This window comes from Ursus americanus, chromosome 11 (genome assembly GCF_024610735.1).
Source record: "Ursus americanus isolate L20-20 chromosome 11, mUrsAme1.1.p, whole genome shotgun sequence".
Taxonomy (NCBI): domain Eukaryota; kingdom Metazoa; phylum Chordata; class Mammalia; order Carnivora; family Ursidae; genus Ursus; species Ursus americanus.
In genome coordinates this window covers 61,534,389-61,550,813 of record NC_142137.1, presented here as the reverse complement: position 1 = coordinate 61,550,813, position 16,425 = coordinate 61,534,389, and the positions used below count along the sequence as shown (strand labels likewise).

At 40.5% G+C, this 16,425-nt stretch overlaps 1 protein-coding gene across 1 annotated transcript in view; it reads right to left on the bottom strand.

The window, feature by feature from the left end:
* The window catches only part of CCDC170 (coiled-coil domain containing 170), a 110,767-nt gene that overhangs the window by 60,795 nt on the left and 33,547 nt on the right, over positions 1–16,425 (bottom strand). The window contains exons 4-5 of the mRNA XM_045805360.2: positions 4,289–4,417; positions 2,646–2,902 (exon numbers count right to left, since the gene is read on the bottom strand). Coding sequence (XP_045661316.2) covers positions 2,646–2,902; positions 4,289–4,417 — 386 coding nt within the window. The remainder of the gene's footprint in view (positions 1–2,645; positions 2,903–4,288; positions 4,418–16,425) is intronic.

Below are 16,425 nucleotides of genomic sequence, written 5' to 3'. Positions count from 1 at the left end.
TTCTGGGATCAAGCCCCACATCAGGCTTCTCCGCTGGGAGCCTGCTTCTTCCTCTCCCACTCCCCCTGCTTGTGTTCCCTCTCTCGCTGGCTGTCTCCGTCAAATAAATAAATAAATAAATAAATCTTAAAAAAAAAAAAAAAAGATGATATAATGAATGACTTTTAAAATATCTACAACACAGGGGCCCCTGAGTGGCTCAGCTGGTTAAGTGCCCAACTCTTGATTTTGGCGGCTCAGGTCATGATCAGCGCAGAGCCTGCTTGAGATTCTCTCTCTCCGTATCCCTCTCCCCCAGCTCCAGATCCATAAATAAATTAAATAAATAAATAAAATCTTTAAAAATATATGTTTGTAATATATTAGTCAGTAAAAAAAAATAATAGTTCATTACATGATGTCAACTACCTGAAAACCTGTTCACCAAAATTTGAAGTATAGCTTTTCAGGAATCATAAGGTCTTGAGTAATTTTAATATTTTTGGCAATTTTCTAGATCTTAAAAAAGTTTTTTTTAGTTAGTACATATCATTTGTATTACTCATTCATTTAGTAAATATTTACTGGATACTCACTATGCACCAAGCCCAATTAAAGGTACTAAAGGTACAGTAGTGAACAAAACAGATGAACATCCTTGCCCTTATGGAGCTTACATTCTAGTCGGGAAGATGGACAGTAATCAAAATCAATGTATGCTAAATGTACACTGTTATAAAAACAAAAAGCTGGAGAGAAAAAATTAAGCAGGAAAGGTAGGAAGAAATATTTGAGGGGGAGCAGAGTAAAATTTTAGATGTAGTCACTCGTGGAAGCCCTTACTGAGAAAGCGACTTCTGAGTGAAAACCTAAAGGGAGCAGAGGGGCAGCTATGCAATATCTGGGGGAAGAGCTTTCCAGGCCAAGGGATTAGCAAGTGCAAAAGTCCTGAGGCAGGAACACACCTGTTAAGTTTGAAGGACAGCAAAGAAGCCAGTGAGCTGCAACGGATAGAATAAGAGAGAATGGAAGCAAAACCAGGTCAGGATGAGCCTTCTAGGTCATAGAATATTCTTTGTCTTTACACTGAGAGAGAAGAGAAGTCACTGCAGGCCTCTGAGCAGAGGACCAATAAGATCTAATTCATGTTTTTACAGAATCAGTCTGGCTGCGAGGGGCACAGGCAGCAGTAGGAAAATCACTTCGGAGGCTACTGCAAAAATCCCAGAGAGAAATGGTAACCCCTTGAATCAGATTAGTGGAACTGAGGGTAGCAATGGGAAGTGGTCAAAGAGTAGATTGATTCTGAAGGTAAAGATGAGAGGACTTGTTGAAGGATCAGACGCAGAGTGTGAAAGAACAAGGGGACCAAGGATGATGACCAAGACTGTTGACCTGATGGACTAGCGGAATGGAATTATCACTAGAGATGAGGAAAGGAATAGGAGGGTTCTGTGGGAACAGCAGGAGCTCTGTTTTGGTCATGTTAAGTGTGAGATGCCCATTGGACATCCATGTGACAATGCTTAGTAGGTAGTAAAAATAAGTGGGTCTTTTTTGAAGTCTGGGAAGAGAACCAGGCTAGACACAGAAACGTGGGCATCACTAGCACGTAGATCATATTTAAAGTCATGAGATCACCGAGAGACTGAATTTAGATAGAAACGAGAAGAGATTCAAGGACCAAGCGCCAGGGCACTCCAGTCTTTGGAAGTCAATGAGATGAGACGGGCAAAACAAAAGAGATTATGGCAAGGCAGCTAGAAAGGAAAGATACAAAGCAGGCATGTGTAGTGTCCTGGCAGCCAGAAGAAGGTGGTTCAGGGAATGAGACCAACTGTGCCTGATATACTGGTAGGTCAAGTGAGATAAAGACTGACCATTTCATCTGCAATGTGTGGTCACTGGTCACCACAGTGAGTGGTTTCAGTGGAGGAGACCCAACAGAGAATAGAGGAGAAGAACTGGAGACAGTGAGTCTATACAAACATTTTAAGGAGTTTTTCTGTAAGTGGGGGGAGAAAAAGAGGACAAGAGTTGGAGGTGTCGGGTTTTTTTTTTTAAGATGGAATAAGTAAAGTAAATATCAAGTATCTTATTATTAAAGTTATTTAAGTTATTACACGTAGAATTTTTAAAGTATACTTTTGGAACAACTAGTTCCCAGTTTTGTCTCAATAATTACGTTTTGCCAGAACTAAGTGTGGAAAACCCAGATTTCGCGAATTTTCTGCATAAACGGGCAATAAAACCTAATAAGGAGTGTTCGGGGTGGTCTGGAGTGGTCTGGGCTTCCAGCGTATTTTTACAGCTAGCTTTTGAAGAAACACCTCCCTCTGTGTGCCACTCCACCCCCTCTGGTTAAGCCTCTACTTACAGAAAATCTCCCAAATTCTGTATATGAGCCTCCGCAGCCCTAATCAATCTGACGTAAGCATGCTTAGGACAATGCCTTGCTTGTTAAGATTCCTGGTAACATTTGCAAATGAGTTTGAGAAAAATTTTCAAGACTCCAAAGATATTTGAGGTTCAGTATTTTTTTTTTTCAAATTGAGTTTCAGGGCCAAATAAGGGAACAACACGCCAATACCTTCAAGGGCATATCCTGCTATCAAGAACTAGGATTTTAACACGAATGACTACGGAATATATTGAAACACCCTTACTGTACGTTCTCATCTAGTTCTGCAACTTTCTTCTTTAACTCCTGGTTCTCCTTGGTTGCAGTGTGAGCTGTGATTTCGGCTCTAATTTTAGAAGCGGTAAGTGCTGCGGATTCTTCTTCCAGCTCCTGAACTCTGTCTCTCAGGGAGGTGAGGAGAGATGATTTTCTAGCATTATTTTCTTTGTAATTCTCCATTTCAGCTTTCAACTCTTGACAGAAGGCCTCTTTCGAAAGCATCTTGGATCGGAGGTCTCGAAGCTAACGTGGAAAAGCCGTAAAAAGGAGGAAAAAGAGTTCAGTGGCGTAAGTGTGGAGTACTTGTAAGAAACCCAAAACCATAATTTCAAATCTCACTCTTTTGTTCACGACTTAATCCAACTTTCCTTTCTTTCTTTCGTATTTGTATCTACATCACCAGATGGGAACTTATGCCTAAACGATGGACTTCATATCCTATCTCTTTCGAAACTGAGCAATTGAGCAATGTCTCAGGGTGATTTAGTGTCACTCAAGAGACATTTGTGGTGTATTTTGCAAAAAGCCATAAAATATTTTTCAGTGGTAACTCATTTTCTAAATCTGCATTGCTATTATTGCTGCTGACAATGACACAAGAAACTTACAAGCTAAGATATTTGTAATTTCATGGCCACAACTTATTCCTAAGTAGATACAGACTATTTGATATGTCACTGTATTTCTCCCACTTGCCTTCTGGATCCTTATTGTGGGCAATAAAAATACATTAATAATAAAATAATAATAATAATATTCAAATTTCTGGGGAAAATGCGGAAGAAAAGGAAAATCCTTATAGGATTTATACAAAAGAAACATTTTAATTTTTATGAATTCTGCGGCATCAAGAAACTGAACAACACATGTGCCCTATTAAGATGTCAGGTCCACCCTATAAGAAAACTTTATGAATGCATGTACTCCTTTGGAACTATGAGTACACATGCATACTATTTTTCACACACACACACACACACACACACACACACACACACACACACACACACACACACATACACATGGTATTAAATCGTTTCTCAGTGGATTCCTGGCAGCCCAGCAAAAAGGCTAGTTATCTCACAGGCAAGCCTAGGACCCCTCAGGGCCACCAGGCTGTGAGCAGAATGGATCTAGAGAGACTCTCTCAGAAACTCTACAATAAACCTGACCCAGCCCAGAGGGAAGATGGATCCCAATCATCGTCCTAGAATTTCCCCCAGCCAATCAGAATGAGCAGTAGGGAGGGATCCAGCATTCCATTCTAAGACCTCCAGATTGCAAGCTAGCCACGTTAAAGGTACTTATTCAGGAAGAGGCTAAAAAGGCCCCAACGCCAAGGCAGCTTCAACCCAAGTCATCAGGTGCCCCCAGGTCTCTCGGCTGTGAAGCTCCTCTGACATCTAGGAACCAGCCAGTGTCACCTCCCTTTGCATCACAGCAAATGCATAACCTTTCAGGAATTCTCTGCAACAGGGGGGTAGGCGCACAGGAGGAATAAGTATCACCCTTGCCAAAAGGTGCAAAGCTGTGTCCTCCCGTCCTAGTTCTCATCACCTCTACACTCTGCTTCACTCTCTAAGTAGCTAAAACAGCCCATTTTTCAGTCACGAAAATGCGTCGTCTTACCTCAGACTGAGAGCACTCAAATTTGACCAAAGTTGCCGCCAGTTCACTTCGAGCGTTTTCGGCCACATTCCGATAGTGGTTTAATTGCTCCCGAGTGACCGGGACTTCCAAGGGACGGTCATAAATTTCCTGACAGCAGTCCCCCAAAAGACAAAATATAAAGAAGAGTTTTAAACAATCTTTTCTGTGCAGCTGTACAAAGCAAGATGAAACACAGAGCATTCTTTGTAGTCCCGGTGTCTTGAAAATGCTGCCCAGAAAGCGTCTCATCCAGACCATTTCACTCTAGAAATTCAGGAGGCGGGAGCCAGCCCAGGAACAAATAATGTGCTCTCCCAAGAAGCCATTTAAGAACTGGCCTTTGCCAGTTCAGAGAGCTTCCTTCCACCCAACTCAAATGCTACCTGACCTCTGACCAGAACTGATAGAGTCCCCACAGAACTGTCAGAAGAGACGTAGTGTGACAAGGTCCACAGCCAAGAGGCAGTTTTCATTGTCCTTCTGTTTCCAGACTACAAAAATTACCTACTTACCTCAACTTTTGAATAAAGCGTCACTTGTTTACTAAAGAGATCGTGCGAGTTGAAGGCAAAAGGCTGTCTCCTTCCTAATCATTCACTATAGCATTTATTCTCAATCTCATAGCCCATCTTGGGGTCAAGAAGGTGACACAGATGAATGCAGGACACCGGCAACAGTGGGGCGGTGCCTGAGGGTCCTCGCCCCATCCACCCACCCGCAACTGCTCTCAGCTCCACGGACGGCGGCCAACGCAGAAATGTGGATCCCAGCGAGGCCAAATTTTTCCAATTTTTCAAGACAAGCCGTATATCTGAACCTTTTAAAGTGAAAATTCCCAGTGTTTGCAACTTGGCAACTAATTTCAACGTTTAAAGAAGAAACACCATATGATCCAAATAAACACATCTGCAGAGCAAATTGGATGGGTTTGGCCTGTGGGTCACAGTCTGCAACCTCTGGTTCTGTTCCTTATGCCATGAGGCCTGCCTCTTTCAAGAATTATTCCTGAGCTTGGACAGATAGCTATGCCTACCTCTGTGAAGTTTCCAAGGCCTGTGGTCTTTGTGAAAGACACACAGGAAAGCCATTCATTTTTGAAGGAATATGAAAGAGGTCACATAAAGGAGGGTTTCCTGGAATTATCTACGAGGCCTCAGGGGACACACTAGGAAAACTGGTTTACGGCTGCCCAGCTACTGAACTGCCAAAGACTACTGTTTGGAAATACTCATGAATGCAAAAGTCATCTCAAAGCCCTTAACTTTATAACAAGCGTTGTCATGACTAGTGCGTTTCGATGCACAAAACGCCAAACAAAACCTTCATGCGCCTAGTAACAGCCCGTGTTTGCCAATCACAACACATCCAAGAAGATGGTAGGTATGTGCTCCTGGGGAGAAAGCATAAGACGTTTAACTACATCTAATGAGAGAACCACATCCTGTTCAGCCTCACTTTATATTCAGAAGTGACTTCCCCACCCTAACCACAGCAAGATTTCCTAAAATAGGCCACGTAAGGACTTTGGTCACTTATGAGAGGTAGGAAGTAGAGTGTGTATGGAATATCATTTTGTTTGATGTTTTTAAAGATTTCATGTGTTTATTTATTTAAGAGAGAGAGCAAGCAGGGGGAGCGGCAGAAGGAGAGGGAGAGAGAGAATCTCAAGTAGACTCCACACTGAGCGCGGAGCCTGACTTGGGGTTCAATCTCACGACCCTGAGATCGTGACCTCAGCTGCAATCAAGAGTCAGACACATAACCGACTGAACCCCAGGCGCCCCTGTATGGCACATCATTTTATAAAATTCATTAGGAAAATGAGTTCTTCAATAGCTATGATTATTTCTTTCAATGGCTAGCATCATTTTCAGGAAATGATGTAACCATTCTATAATGTTATAGCTCCTTCTTATGAAAAAGTAGTGTCCTTTGGACATAATAATAAAAGCCACACAGGACAGTTCAGATATGGCCCTTCATTTTAGGAGGTTACAATCGAAAGCAGCACACTACCAAAAATCATTTACATCTTCAGATGTGCATGGGTGAAAGAAACAACACACTAAGATCTCATTACTACGGACACCAGGACAGGGCCCACATTAGACAGACTCCCGATTCTGAGTTTAGAAGACAGTTGTTGGGTCTAAATCACCCTTCAAAATCCAGCAGACTGGAGATTATTCATCAACAAATATTTATTGGAAACTTACTTAAGGTCAGGCACTGAGCTTACACCCTACTAAGAAAAAGAGCGTTTATCAGACAACCACACTAATGATTACATAGTTACAAACTGAAATGCATGCAAAAAAGAAAAAAAGGAGAAAACAAAGGAAAGTGACTTAGGATCAGAGACTTGAGGAGGAAAGATTTTCCTAAGGAACTGATGACTGAGTAGGTATTAAATAGGCAAGAGGTAATGAAGCAGGCTCAACATACATCATTCAAATAGCCAAAAGTCTGAGCAAGGGTCCTGTGGCAGGAACATGCTGTGTGGTCAAAGATCTGAGCAAAGGCAGTGAGGCTGAGAAACGAGCAATTGAAAAAGTGGCTTGAAAGGCAGCTCTGAGCTCATTCACATATGGTAGTGCCAGTTAGGGCTTCTTTTTCAGAATATTCCTGACTATTCTCACTTGTGCGTTCTGCCATATGAAATTTAGAATCCGCTTATCAACTTCCCAAAAATCCTGTTCGTATTTTTATTGGGATTGTGTTAAGTTTACAAATAAACTGAGAACTGACATCTTTTAAATACCAAGTCTTCCCACAAAGATCCCTTTTTTTCCCAGTTGTTTGGGATTCTTCTGTGTCTCTTAGTAGCTGTGATGATTAATTTTATGTGTCAGGTTGACTGGGCTACAGAGTGTCCAGATATTTGGTTGAACACTATTCTGGGTGTGTCTGAGTGTGTTCCTGGTGAGATCAGCATTTGAAATGGGAGACTGAGTAAAGCAGATTGCCCTGCCGGGTGTGGGTGGGTCTCATCCAATCCCCTGAAGGCTTGAATAGAACAACAGGCTGAGTATCCAAGGAAGAATTTGCTCTCTCTCTGCCAGGCGTGTCTTGGAGCCGGGACGTCAGTCTTCCCCTGCCTTTGGACTCAGACTCCGACAGCAACTCACACCATTAGCTCTCCCGGGTCTCCGGCTTGCTGGTTGCAGACCTTGGGATTCTCAGCCTCCATTCTGCACAAACCAATTCCTTACCATAAATCTCTTTCTATAGACATATAGGAAGAGAAAATAATTATATAGAGAGAGAACCCTTAGCACTAGACCGTCTACGCCGAGAGGGCTCCAGAGTGTGCACAGAAATCCATTCCTTCAAGACGCTCCGAGGTAGCCTGACTGGGAAGAAATGAATGACAGCAGCAGGAGAAGGTTATAGGGACAAGGAAAGACAATCCAAAAGCTGAAAGAATACATGAACATATTTCTTTATGACTAAGCTCTTCCGTCTTAGCCCTTCAGCCACCCACCAGATCTCTCTGAAGTGTTCGGACTATGTCCTAGATAACTCTGGCTTGGTTTGGAATTCCTCTTTCACCTGAGTTAAGAGCTGTGTTGTTGCTACGGCTCTTTATTTTCGGGTTTGTCATGGACTACTACTTCACCGTGCTCAGAGCACACTGTCTGCATTCCGGGCTGATGCTCACAGGTGCAGTCCAGTGCTGGACCAGTGTCCACTCAGCACTGGATCTATTCAGACTGGGCAGTCCCTTTGCTCTACGAGCCATTATCTATTTTCCCCATCATCCTTGTCTCCGGTTATTTCTACTTCAGGGAATTTATTGAGGTTTTCGTGAACGCTCAGTTTTATGAATGTCTTACGGGTACCTGAAAAGAAGGTGAATTCTCTGTCTTCGGGGCTTGGAGTCCAACATCTATCAGTTAGTTCTCCCTTACTCATTATTTTAATTGGACACTTCTAGCCAAGCCTCATTTCTGTCCTTTACTCTGTCATGAGCTGAGAGGAGAGTTTAACCAACCATCACTGCTGTAAATCTCTATCCCTTTGTGCCGCTTGTTTTCTTGGTTTAGGGGCTGGTGCTGTTTGACTTGGTGCAAAGGTTCAGAATTTTATCTTCATGGGGAGTTGTACCGTGTAGTGTCCTAAGGTGCTCGCTTACTGCCTTCTGCTTTGAATCCAGTCTTTTCTCATATTGAGACCGTAATCCCTGATTTCGTTTTGTTTGCATCTGACTACATATACCTCTGTTTCGTTTTTTATCTTCAACCTTCCTGGATCCCTTTGTTTTTGATGTCTCTTATGTAATACAGCTGGGTTTGTTTGGCATTGCGATCAATCCTAAAAATTTTTTTCCCAATCTGGATGTCTCAGCGACATTCACACCTATTCGCGTGATGGATGAATTTGGCCTTAGCTCTGCTGCATTATCTTATGTGATGCTTCCTGTTTTGATCGCTCTTCCAAAATCTTTCACCACATATCTGTTTACTTTGCTTTGTTTGGTCGGATCATTGGGAAGGTTTGTATTTTTTGTTCTAGCCGTGAGTTTAAAACGGTAACTGTAAATAATACCTTTCAGACAACATCCGCTGATTCACTACAATAGCCTACCTTCCCTTCCTTGCTCCTCTCGTCCCCTCCCTTACAACTTCGGCTTTATATTCTCATTCCAAACACTTGCCAGTGCAGCAGCAAAGTTATTAGATGGAAGAAACCAAAATGCTTTTGCTACCTCTCCCCTTTCTTCCTCTCTTACGCTGGCTAGTCTTCTTTTCAGGGGATTCTAATAATAATAACACGCTTAATCTCTTCTCTGTGTATTCCATTTCATTCACTTCTTCCCTGTTCCTTTTTAATTCTTTATTTCCATTCCATCTCTCTTATTCTTCCTGCTTCTTCTCTATGCTCGCCTGCCTCCCTGTGCCCCTTTGGGTCTTGCTATTATTTCTGTGATGTCTTTTCTCTCCTGAGCCCCACCAGGTCACACTCCATCTCCTCTCCTCGCCTTGCTGTATCTTTCTTGAAGTCCTGTGTCACTGCTTTCTGAAAATGCTTCGGGTATGGGTTGGCTTTATTCAATTGTTTTATTCATGATGAATATTTGGTCACAAGTTTTCCTGTGTTGTTTCCTTTTTGAATCCTTATTAGAAGGTGACTGCTCGCTGGGCCAGCTGTGGAAGAGGTTAGTGGGCACACAGGGATGGGAAGGTAAAGTCGCTCATGTTCCAGCCAAGCACGAGTCTCCCCAAGACACGGGATTTGTGTACACCTTCATCGGACCCATCTTGCGTTCCAGCCCATGGAGAGGACTTATCACAATGCAGACCTTCCACCAGCCTCCTGCTCCACAGCTGCCTACAAATCTGGCTCGCGGTGTGATTTTTTACTTGGCTCTCCCTCTCCTACTTTTTGGAAGACAGGTAGGTCCAGAGAAGCTCCCGTTGCCCGTCCACACACCTCCATCCTCTCTTGTAAAAGAGAGATTTTGGCTCGACTCCTCTGAGTTTGGCACTCATCTCTGTGATATAAGCTTCCCCAGCCGTTCCTACCCTCTGCAGCCGCCGAGCCTCCCACATGCACCTCCCCTCTACCTCGGCTGCTTGGGGAGGGCTCGCCACCGACTTTGTGTCGCAAGACTTCAGCCATCTCCTGGATGGGCCAACAATGGAACTTGTTTCTCATGTTCTTCGTTGCTTGTGGCTAATTTCCAGAAATAGAAGAAAGAAATGCTATCTGTATGTCACCACTTTTAAACTAGAAGTACCTAAATAGATTTTTTTAACTAAATGGCCCTTTGGTGGCTTAGAGGCATTAGAAAAAACTGCCCTTTTAAAATTTTTCATTTTGGGAAAAAAAAAAATCTAATTAAAACAATGTGGTACCCAGCAGGAAATCAACAGAAAGACCAACAGAAACCCCAGGAACAGTCTTTAGTCTCTAGGGCTCAGAAGAATTTAGTGTATGAAGAAAGAGATTATGCTATAAATATTGGAAGGAGAATATTGGTCAATAAATAGTGAAGCTAATTACTAAAGGAAAAAAAAAGAAAGAAAGTTTAGAGCTGTATTACACATTATAAGCCAAAGTACATTTAAGATAGACTTGAAGCACTGAATATTAAAAATGCAATCATAAAAAGTACTATCAATTTATATGTATCTTATCTTGAAAAGGATTTTCTAAGCATAGAAGCAATGAAAGAACATCAAGAAAAAACTCACATATGACAACAACATTTTAAAACTTCTATATGTTAAAAATATATAAACAGAATTTAAAGTGAAAAGCAAACTGTAAAAATATTCGCAGAAGTAATATAACAAGTCAAAACTGTAATATGCAAAGAACCTACTCAAGACAATAAGAAAACAAATACCTTAGAGAAAAATTACATAAAAGAACTAACTATTATCAGAAGAACTATAAATGGCTAATAAATGAGAAGTAGCCTTCTTCACTGGTCATCAATTAAATATAAATTATACTATCAGTGAGATATTATTTCTGATCTTTAAAACTGACATTTTAAATATAGTTAATACTCAAGTGTATTAAGAGATAGTTCTAAAAAGAGAGAGAGAGAGATTTCTGTGAGAAAGACATGCTGACACACTACTCATAGAAAGATAAGTTGGTACAAAATTTCCAGAAAAAAATTTCACAGTATGTATCAATGAAATTTAAATTAATGCATTTGCCCCAATGAATTTCCTTCTTATAATCTTATCTAAAGAAATGGAAATACACCCAAAGACTAAATACAAAGATATTCAGAAAAGCAATCATTAGCAAAATTTTCCAAAAATATTCAATAGCAAGATTGCAGACACAATTAGAGATCAACAACAGAAGAATATTAACTTGAAGAAAAAAAGAAAAGAAAATGTTACATTTATACAAAAAAGTTATATTCAGTTATTAAAAATCACATTGTTGGAGAATCTTTAAAGATAGGGGAAAATGCAATATAATTTTAGTGAAAAAAGACAAAATATAAAATTGCACATACAGTTTTGTCCCAGTCATGTACAAAAATTTATAGATATAGATCACTAAATGACAGACCGAAAGAAATTGTTTTATATGTATCAAAGGATTAAAACATAGAATATATTTTTTTTAAGATTTTATTTATTTATTTGACAGAGAGAGAGACGGCCAATGAGAGAGGGAACACAAGCAGGGGAAGTGGGAGAGGAAGAAGCAGGCTCCCAGAGGAGGAGCCTGATGTGGGGCTCGATCCCAGAACGCCGGGATCACGCCCTGAGCCGAAGGCAGATGTTTAACGACTGAGCCACCCACACACCCCCATAGAATATTTTTTTTAAAGATTTCTTTATTTATTATTGGGGGCAGAGGGAGAGAGAGAATCTCAAGCAGACTCCCCACTGAGCACACAGCTAAAACCTAGAATATTTTGAATACCTACAAATTAATAAGAAAATCACAACCCAATAAAATGAGTATACATATAAATAGAGAATTTGCATTAAGAGAAAAACAAATGGCCAAAAAATACATAAAAAGATCTTCCAACCTCCCTAATAATCAGGTGAATAAGAATTAAAACAAAGACACACCATTTTTGGTACATCAGTTTGGAAAAAATAGGTTTGATAATAATAAGTGTTAGCAAAATATAAAGAAAAGGTTATCTTCATATATAGCTGCCAGGAATATGAGATAGTTAAACCCTTTGGATGCTCTCCTGATTTGGCTGTATTAAAATCAATGTACTGAGGCATCTGGGTGGCTCAGTCGGTTAAGTGTCCGACTCTTGATTTCAGTTTAAATCCTGATCTCAGGGTCATGGGATCAAGCCCCGTGTTGGGCTCCACACTGAGCAGGGAGCCTGCTTGGGATTCTCTCTCTCCCTCTCTTTCTGCCCCTCCCACCGCTCATGCACATGTGCATGCGTGCACTGTCTCTCTCAAATAAATAAATAAATAAATAAATAAATAAATAAAGGAAACAGGAGTTTAAAATAAAATAAAATCTATGTATTATATCTACTAAATTAAAATACCATCTGACTGAGAAGCTCTACTCTCCAATTATCTCCCCATGAAAAATACTCATACATGTGCGTAAAAATATGTATAAGGATATTCATTATACCATTATTTATAATAGCAAAAGAGCGAAGGGGGGAGGGCTAAAACCATATCAATTCCCATTGACAGGGCAATCACTAAAACTAGGCATTTCCACACTGTGAAATACTATGCAACACATAGTGTGAGCTAGATCTCTATGTTTGAACATAATAATATCTCCAAGATATGTCATTAAACAAAAATGAGAAAGGGTAGATCCATGGTTTGATACTCTTTGTCATAAAACATAAGAAGACGTTAATATACTATTTATTTTCTATAAATATATGTAGAGAGAGAAAAAAAAGAAGGTCTGAGAGCATACACATCACCTCAATAACAGTACTTACTTCTGGGGGTGGCAGTAGACTTGGAGCTGGGGGTGGGGAGAAGGCAATGGTTTAGTTTTTTCAAGAAAGATGTATTTATGCATTATTTGTATAATTAGATATAATTTACAGAAAAGGAAAATATTGAAAAGAAAATGTTAACTGTAGTTATCTTTTACAGAACTCGATTTTATTTTCCACTTTATTCTATATTTCTATATTTTCCAAATCCTTTACAATGACCATGTATTACTTTCATAATCAGAATAAATGTCCCCCTTAAATTCAGGAAAAAAAAAAGAAAACAAGGACAAGGATAGACAAAAATCACAAACCCTGTGAGGAAGTGTCTTTACGAGGAACACGAGCACAAAGAAGCAACCCTAGACAGCAAAGAAGACTCAACGCACGTGACAGCAGACATTTCAGGGGGTTTGCGCTCCTAATAAGCCTTTGTATACTTAGCAAAATTTTTTGAAAATTCTTCAACTTTTTCTACAAGTATTAAATAATCTTCACTTCTAAAAAAACTAATTTACCCTATTCAAAACAGCAAGATTAAACATTCATCCATTTGTCCTCATGTGAGGATAATCTAAGTTATTAGGTATCTCTCAGGTAAGCCATGAAGCAATTTTATATTAATTTTAGAAAGCCAACTACGTATTATTTGATTCTGCTACTGATATTATTATGATAATGACTGAAATTGACTCTCAGGGTGGCTCATAGTATGTTCAGAATAAAGGATGGTTTCAAAGCTCAATGGCATAGAGGAGACATAAATTTATTCATAATTTAGTATACAATATGCCCAATTATCTGACCTGGGGACAATGTCTTGGGCCAGTCTTGCTACTATGGTATTTAGTTGTCTTATTATCCTGTGGACAAAAAAATGAGAAGAAAATCACTGTCTGCCTGTGACACACAAAATCTCCTAATCCATTCCTATCTCCCTACGCTATAACCTATCTTCTCTTTGTTCCAGCATTATTCACACTGCAATGCACAAGTGCATGACCAAGGCTCTCCCAGTATGGAGTGCTTCCTGTAGCCATTCTCTCTCTCTCTCCCCTCCCCCTTCTTCAAGCTTCCAGGGCTGTCCCAGGGAGCAATCCCTTCTATGACCCTCTCCCCTACTCTCCAACAAATAAAGTTTCTTCCCTAATTTACAGTGCATAAATTAAGTCCTGCAAATTGTATTTCTCCAACATAATAAGTGCTCTAGTCAATTTTTGACCACTCATCAGTTCTTATCCCTAATTTGAGGGCCTTTCCTGGTCCTCCTGCTTTCATTTCTTTGTATGTGGATTTGGTTTCTGGGGCTCACCAGTGCCTGCAGGGCACAGTGGGATGTGTGCAGAATCCAGGAAATAAATCTTAGCCGTTGTGGGAAAAGTTTTAGAAGACATTTGTACACAAAATCAAGTTTTGTGGAAAAGCTGATCTATTATTTTCATATTATTTTCCCATTTCTTGTCTTTTGGATGCACTCTTATTCATTTAAAAACTCTTCTAAGAAAAATGGCAGAGTACGAAGACCCTAAGCTCACCTCGTCCCATAGATACAACTAGGTGACAGCCACACCAGTGTAAATAAGCCAGAAAATGACTCAAAGACTGGCCAAACAGATTCTCCACAGTTAAATGTAGAGAAGAGGCCTCATAGAAGATGGTAGGAAAGGCAGAGACAAAGCTGGGAGGAAACAGACCTGCATAACTGTCCCCAGAAGACAGGGGGGACACCACAGGTGCAGAGAAGGGAGAGAAATAGACTCCCACAAGAGGGAGCCTGCATAGGGAAGATGAATCCCCATAACATTTGGCTTTGAAAACCAGAGGGACCAAATATTATGATTTCTTACAATTATTGGGGCTTAAAACTTGGAACTTTAAAAATAGCAGGCTTGTGGGAGAGCCAGGAGCACAAGAGGAAACTGAGTCCCTGCACTTAAAGAGACAGTGCAACAAATAACCCCATGGAGCTATAGCATGGAAGCAGGAATTTGAAAAATGGCTGAGTTACATGGAATGGAGATTTGTTTACTAATCTCAGAGCATGGGTTAGTGGGGCAGGGACCACTGGGAGACTTCTTCAGGAACACAAGAGCTAGGTGACACCATTTCCCTCCCCTTCTCTTCACCATAAGCACACTAACACCTGTGGGAACCATCCCTGAGCCAAAACTCGCATCCTAAATTGCTAACAGCATGCCCTGCTCACACGTTTTCCTGTGGAGCCAGGCCAGTGTAAACCTCGTTAACACCACACATCCAGCCACCACACTCTTCTGCAGGTCCAACCCAGCTACAGGTCCCCTCCCACCAGTGCAGACCTTGCTGGCACTGGCCCCCAACCCCCACATTTTCCTGAACTTCAGTGGTACTGCATCTCTGGTAAACACCTTGTCTGACTCAGCTTAAGCCCAAGGTGGCCTCAGACTGGCCCACTAACACCACAGGAAACAAACACTGCCCACAACAGGCAAAAAGAGCCATTGCAGATGAACGGACTAATGGCAAATGGGGCTCAGCCACAATAGTAGGGTGCATACAACACACATAGGAGATACCCCTGCAGTGCCAGGTGCTGGCAAATAGGCGACACTGAAACACAGGGCACTACGAGACATCTTCTTTAAAATGCCACTATTTTCACTAGCAGAAGACATAGCTGACTTCTCAAAGACACAGAAACAAACACAGAGAGTTAGACAAAATGAGGAGACAGAGGAATATGTCCCAAATGAAAGAATAGGACAAAAATTACAGCAAGAGACCTAAACAAAACTGAGGTAAGTAATGTGCCTAATATAGAATTTAAAGTAATGGTCATAAAGATATTCACTGGACTTGAGAAAAGAGCAAAGGACCTCACAGAGACCCTTAACAAAGAGATAAAAAACATAAAAAAAAAAGAACCAATCAGAGATGAAGAACTCAATATCTAAAATTAAAAATACACTAGATGGAATAAATAGTAGACTAGAGGAAGTAGAAGAATGAATCAGTGACCTGGAGGACAGAGTAATAAAAAGCAATCAAGCTGAACAGGAGAGAGAAAACAATAACAGTAAAAAATGAAAACAGGCTTAGGGAACTCAGTGACACCATCAAGTGTAATAACATTCACATTATAGGGATTTCACAAGGAAAACAGAGAGAAAAGGGGGCAAAAAATTTATTTGAAGAAATAATAGCTGAAAACTTCCAAAATCTAGGGAAGGAAACAGAAACCCAGATCTAGGAGGCACAGAGAACCCCCAACAAAATCAACAAAAAGTGGTCCACACCAAGACACATAATAATTAAAATGGCAAAGTGTAGTGATAAGAGAGAATTTTAAAAGCAGCAAGAGAAAAGAAAACGGTTACATACAAGGGAAACCCCATAAGGCTATTAGCTAATTTTTCAGCAGAAACTTTGAAGGCCCCAAGAGAGTGACATGATAAATTCAAAGTGCAGAAAGACAAAAACCTACGGTCAAGTATATGCTATCCAGCAAAGGCTATCATTCAGAATAGGAGAGATAAAGAGTTTCCCAGACAAACAAAAGTTAAAGGAGTTCATGATCTAGAAATGTTAAAGGGGACTCTTTGTGTGGAAAGGAAAGACCATAGTAGGAGTAAGAAAAGTGGGAAACACAAAAGCAGTAAAAATAAGCATACCTATAAAAATCAGTCAAGGAATTCACAAAATTAAAAGATGTAAA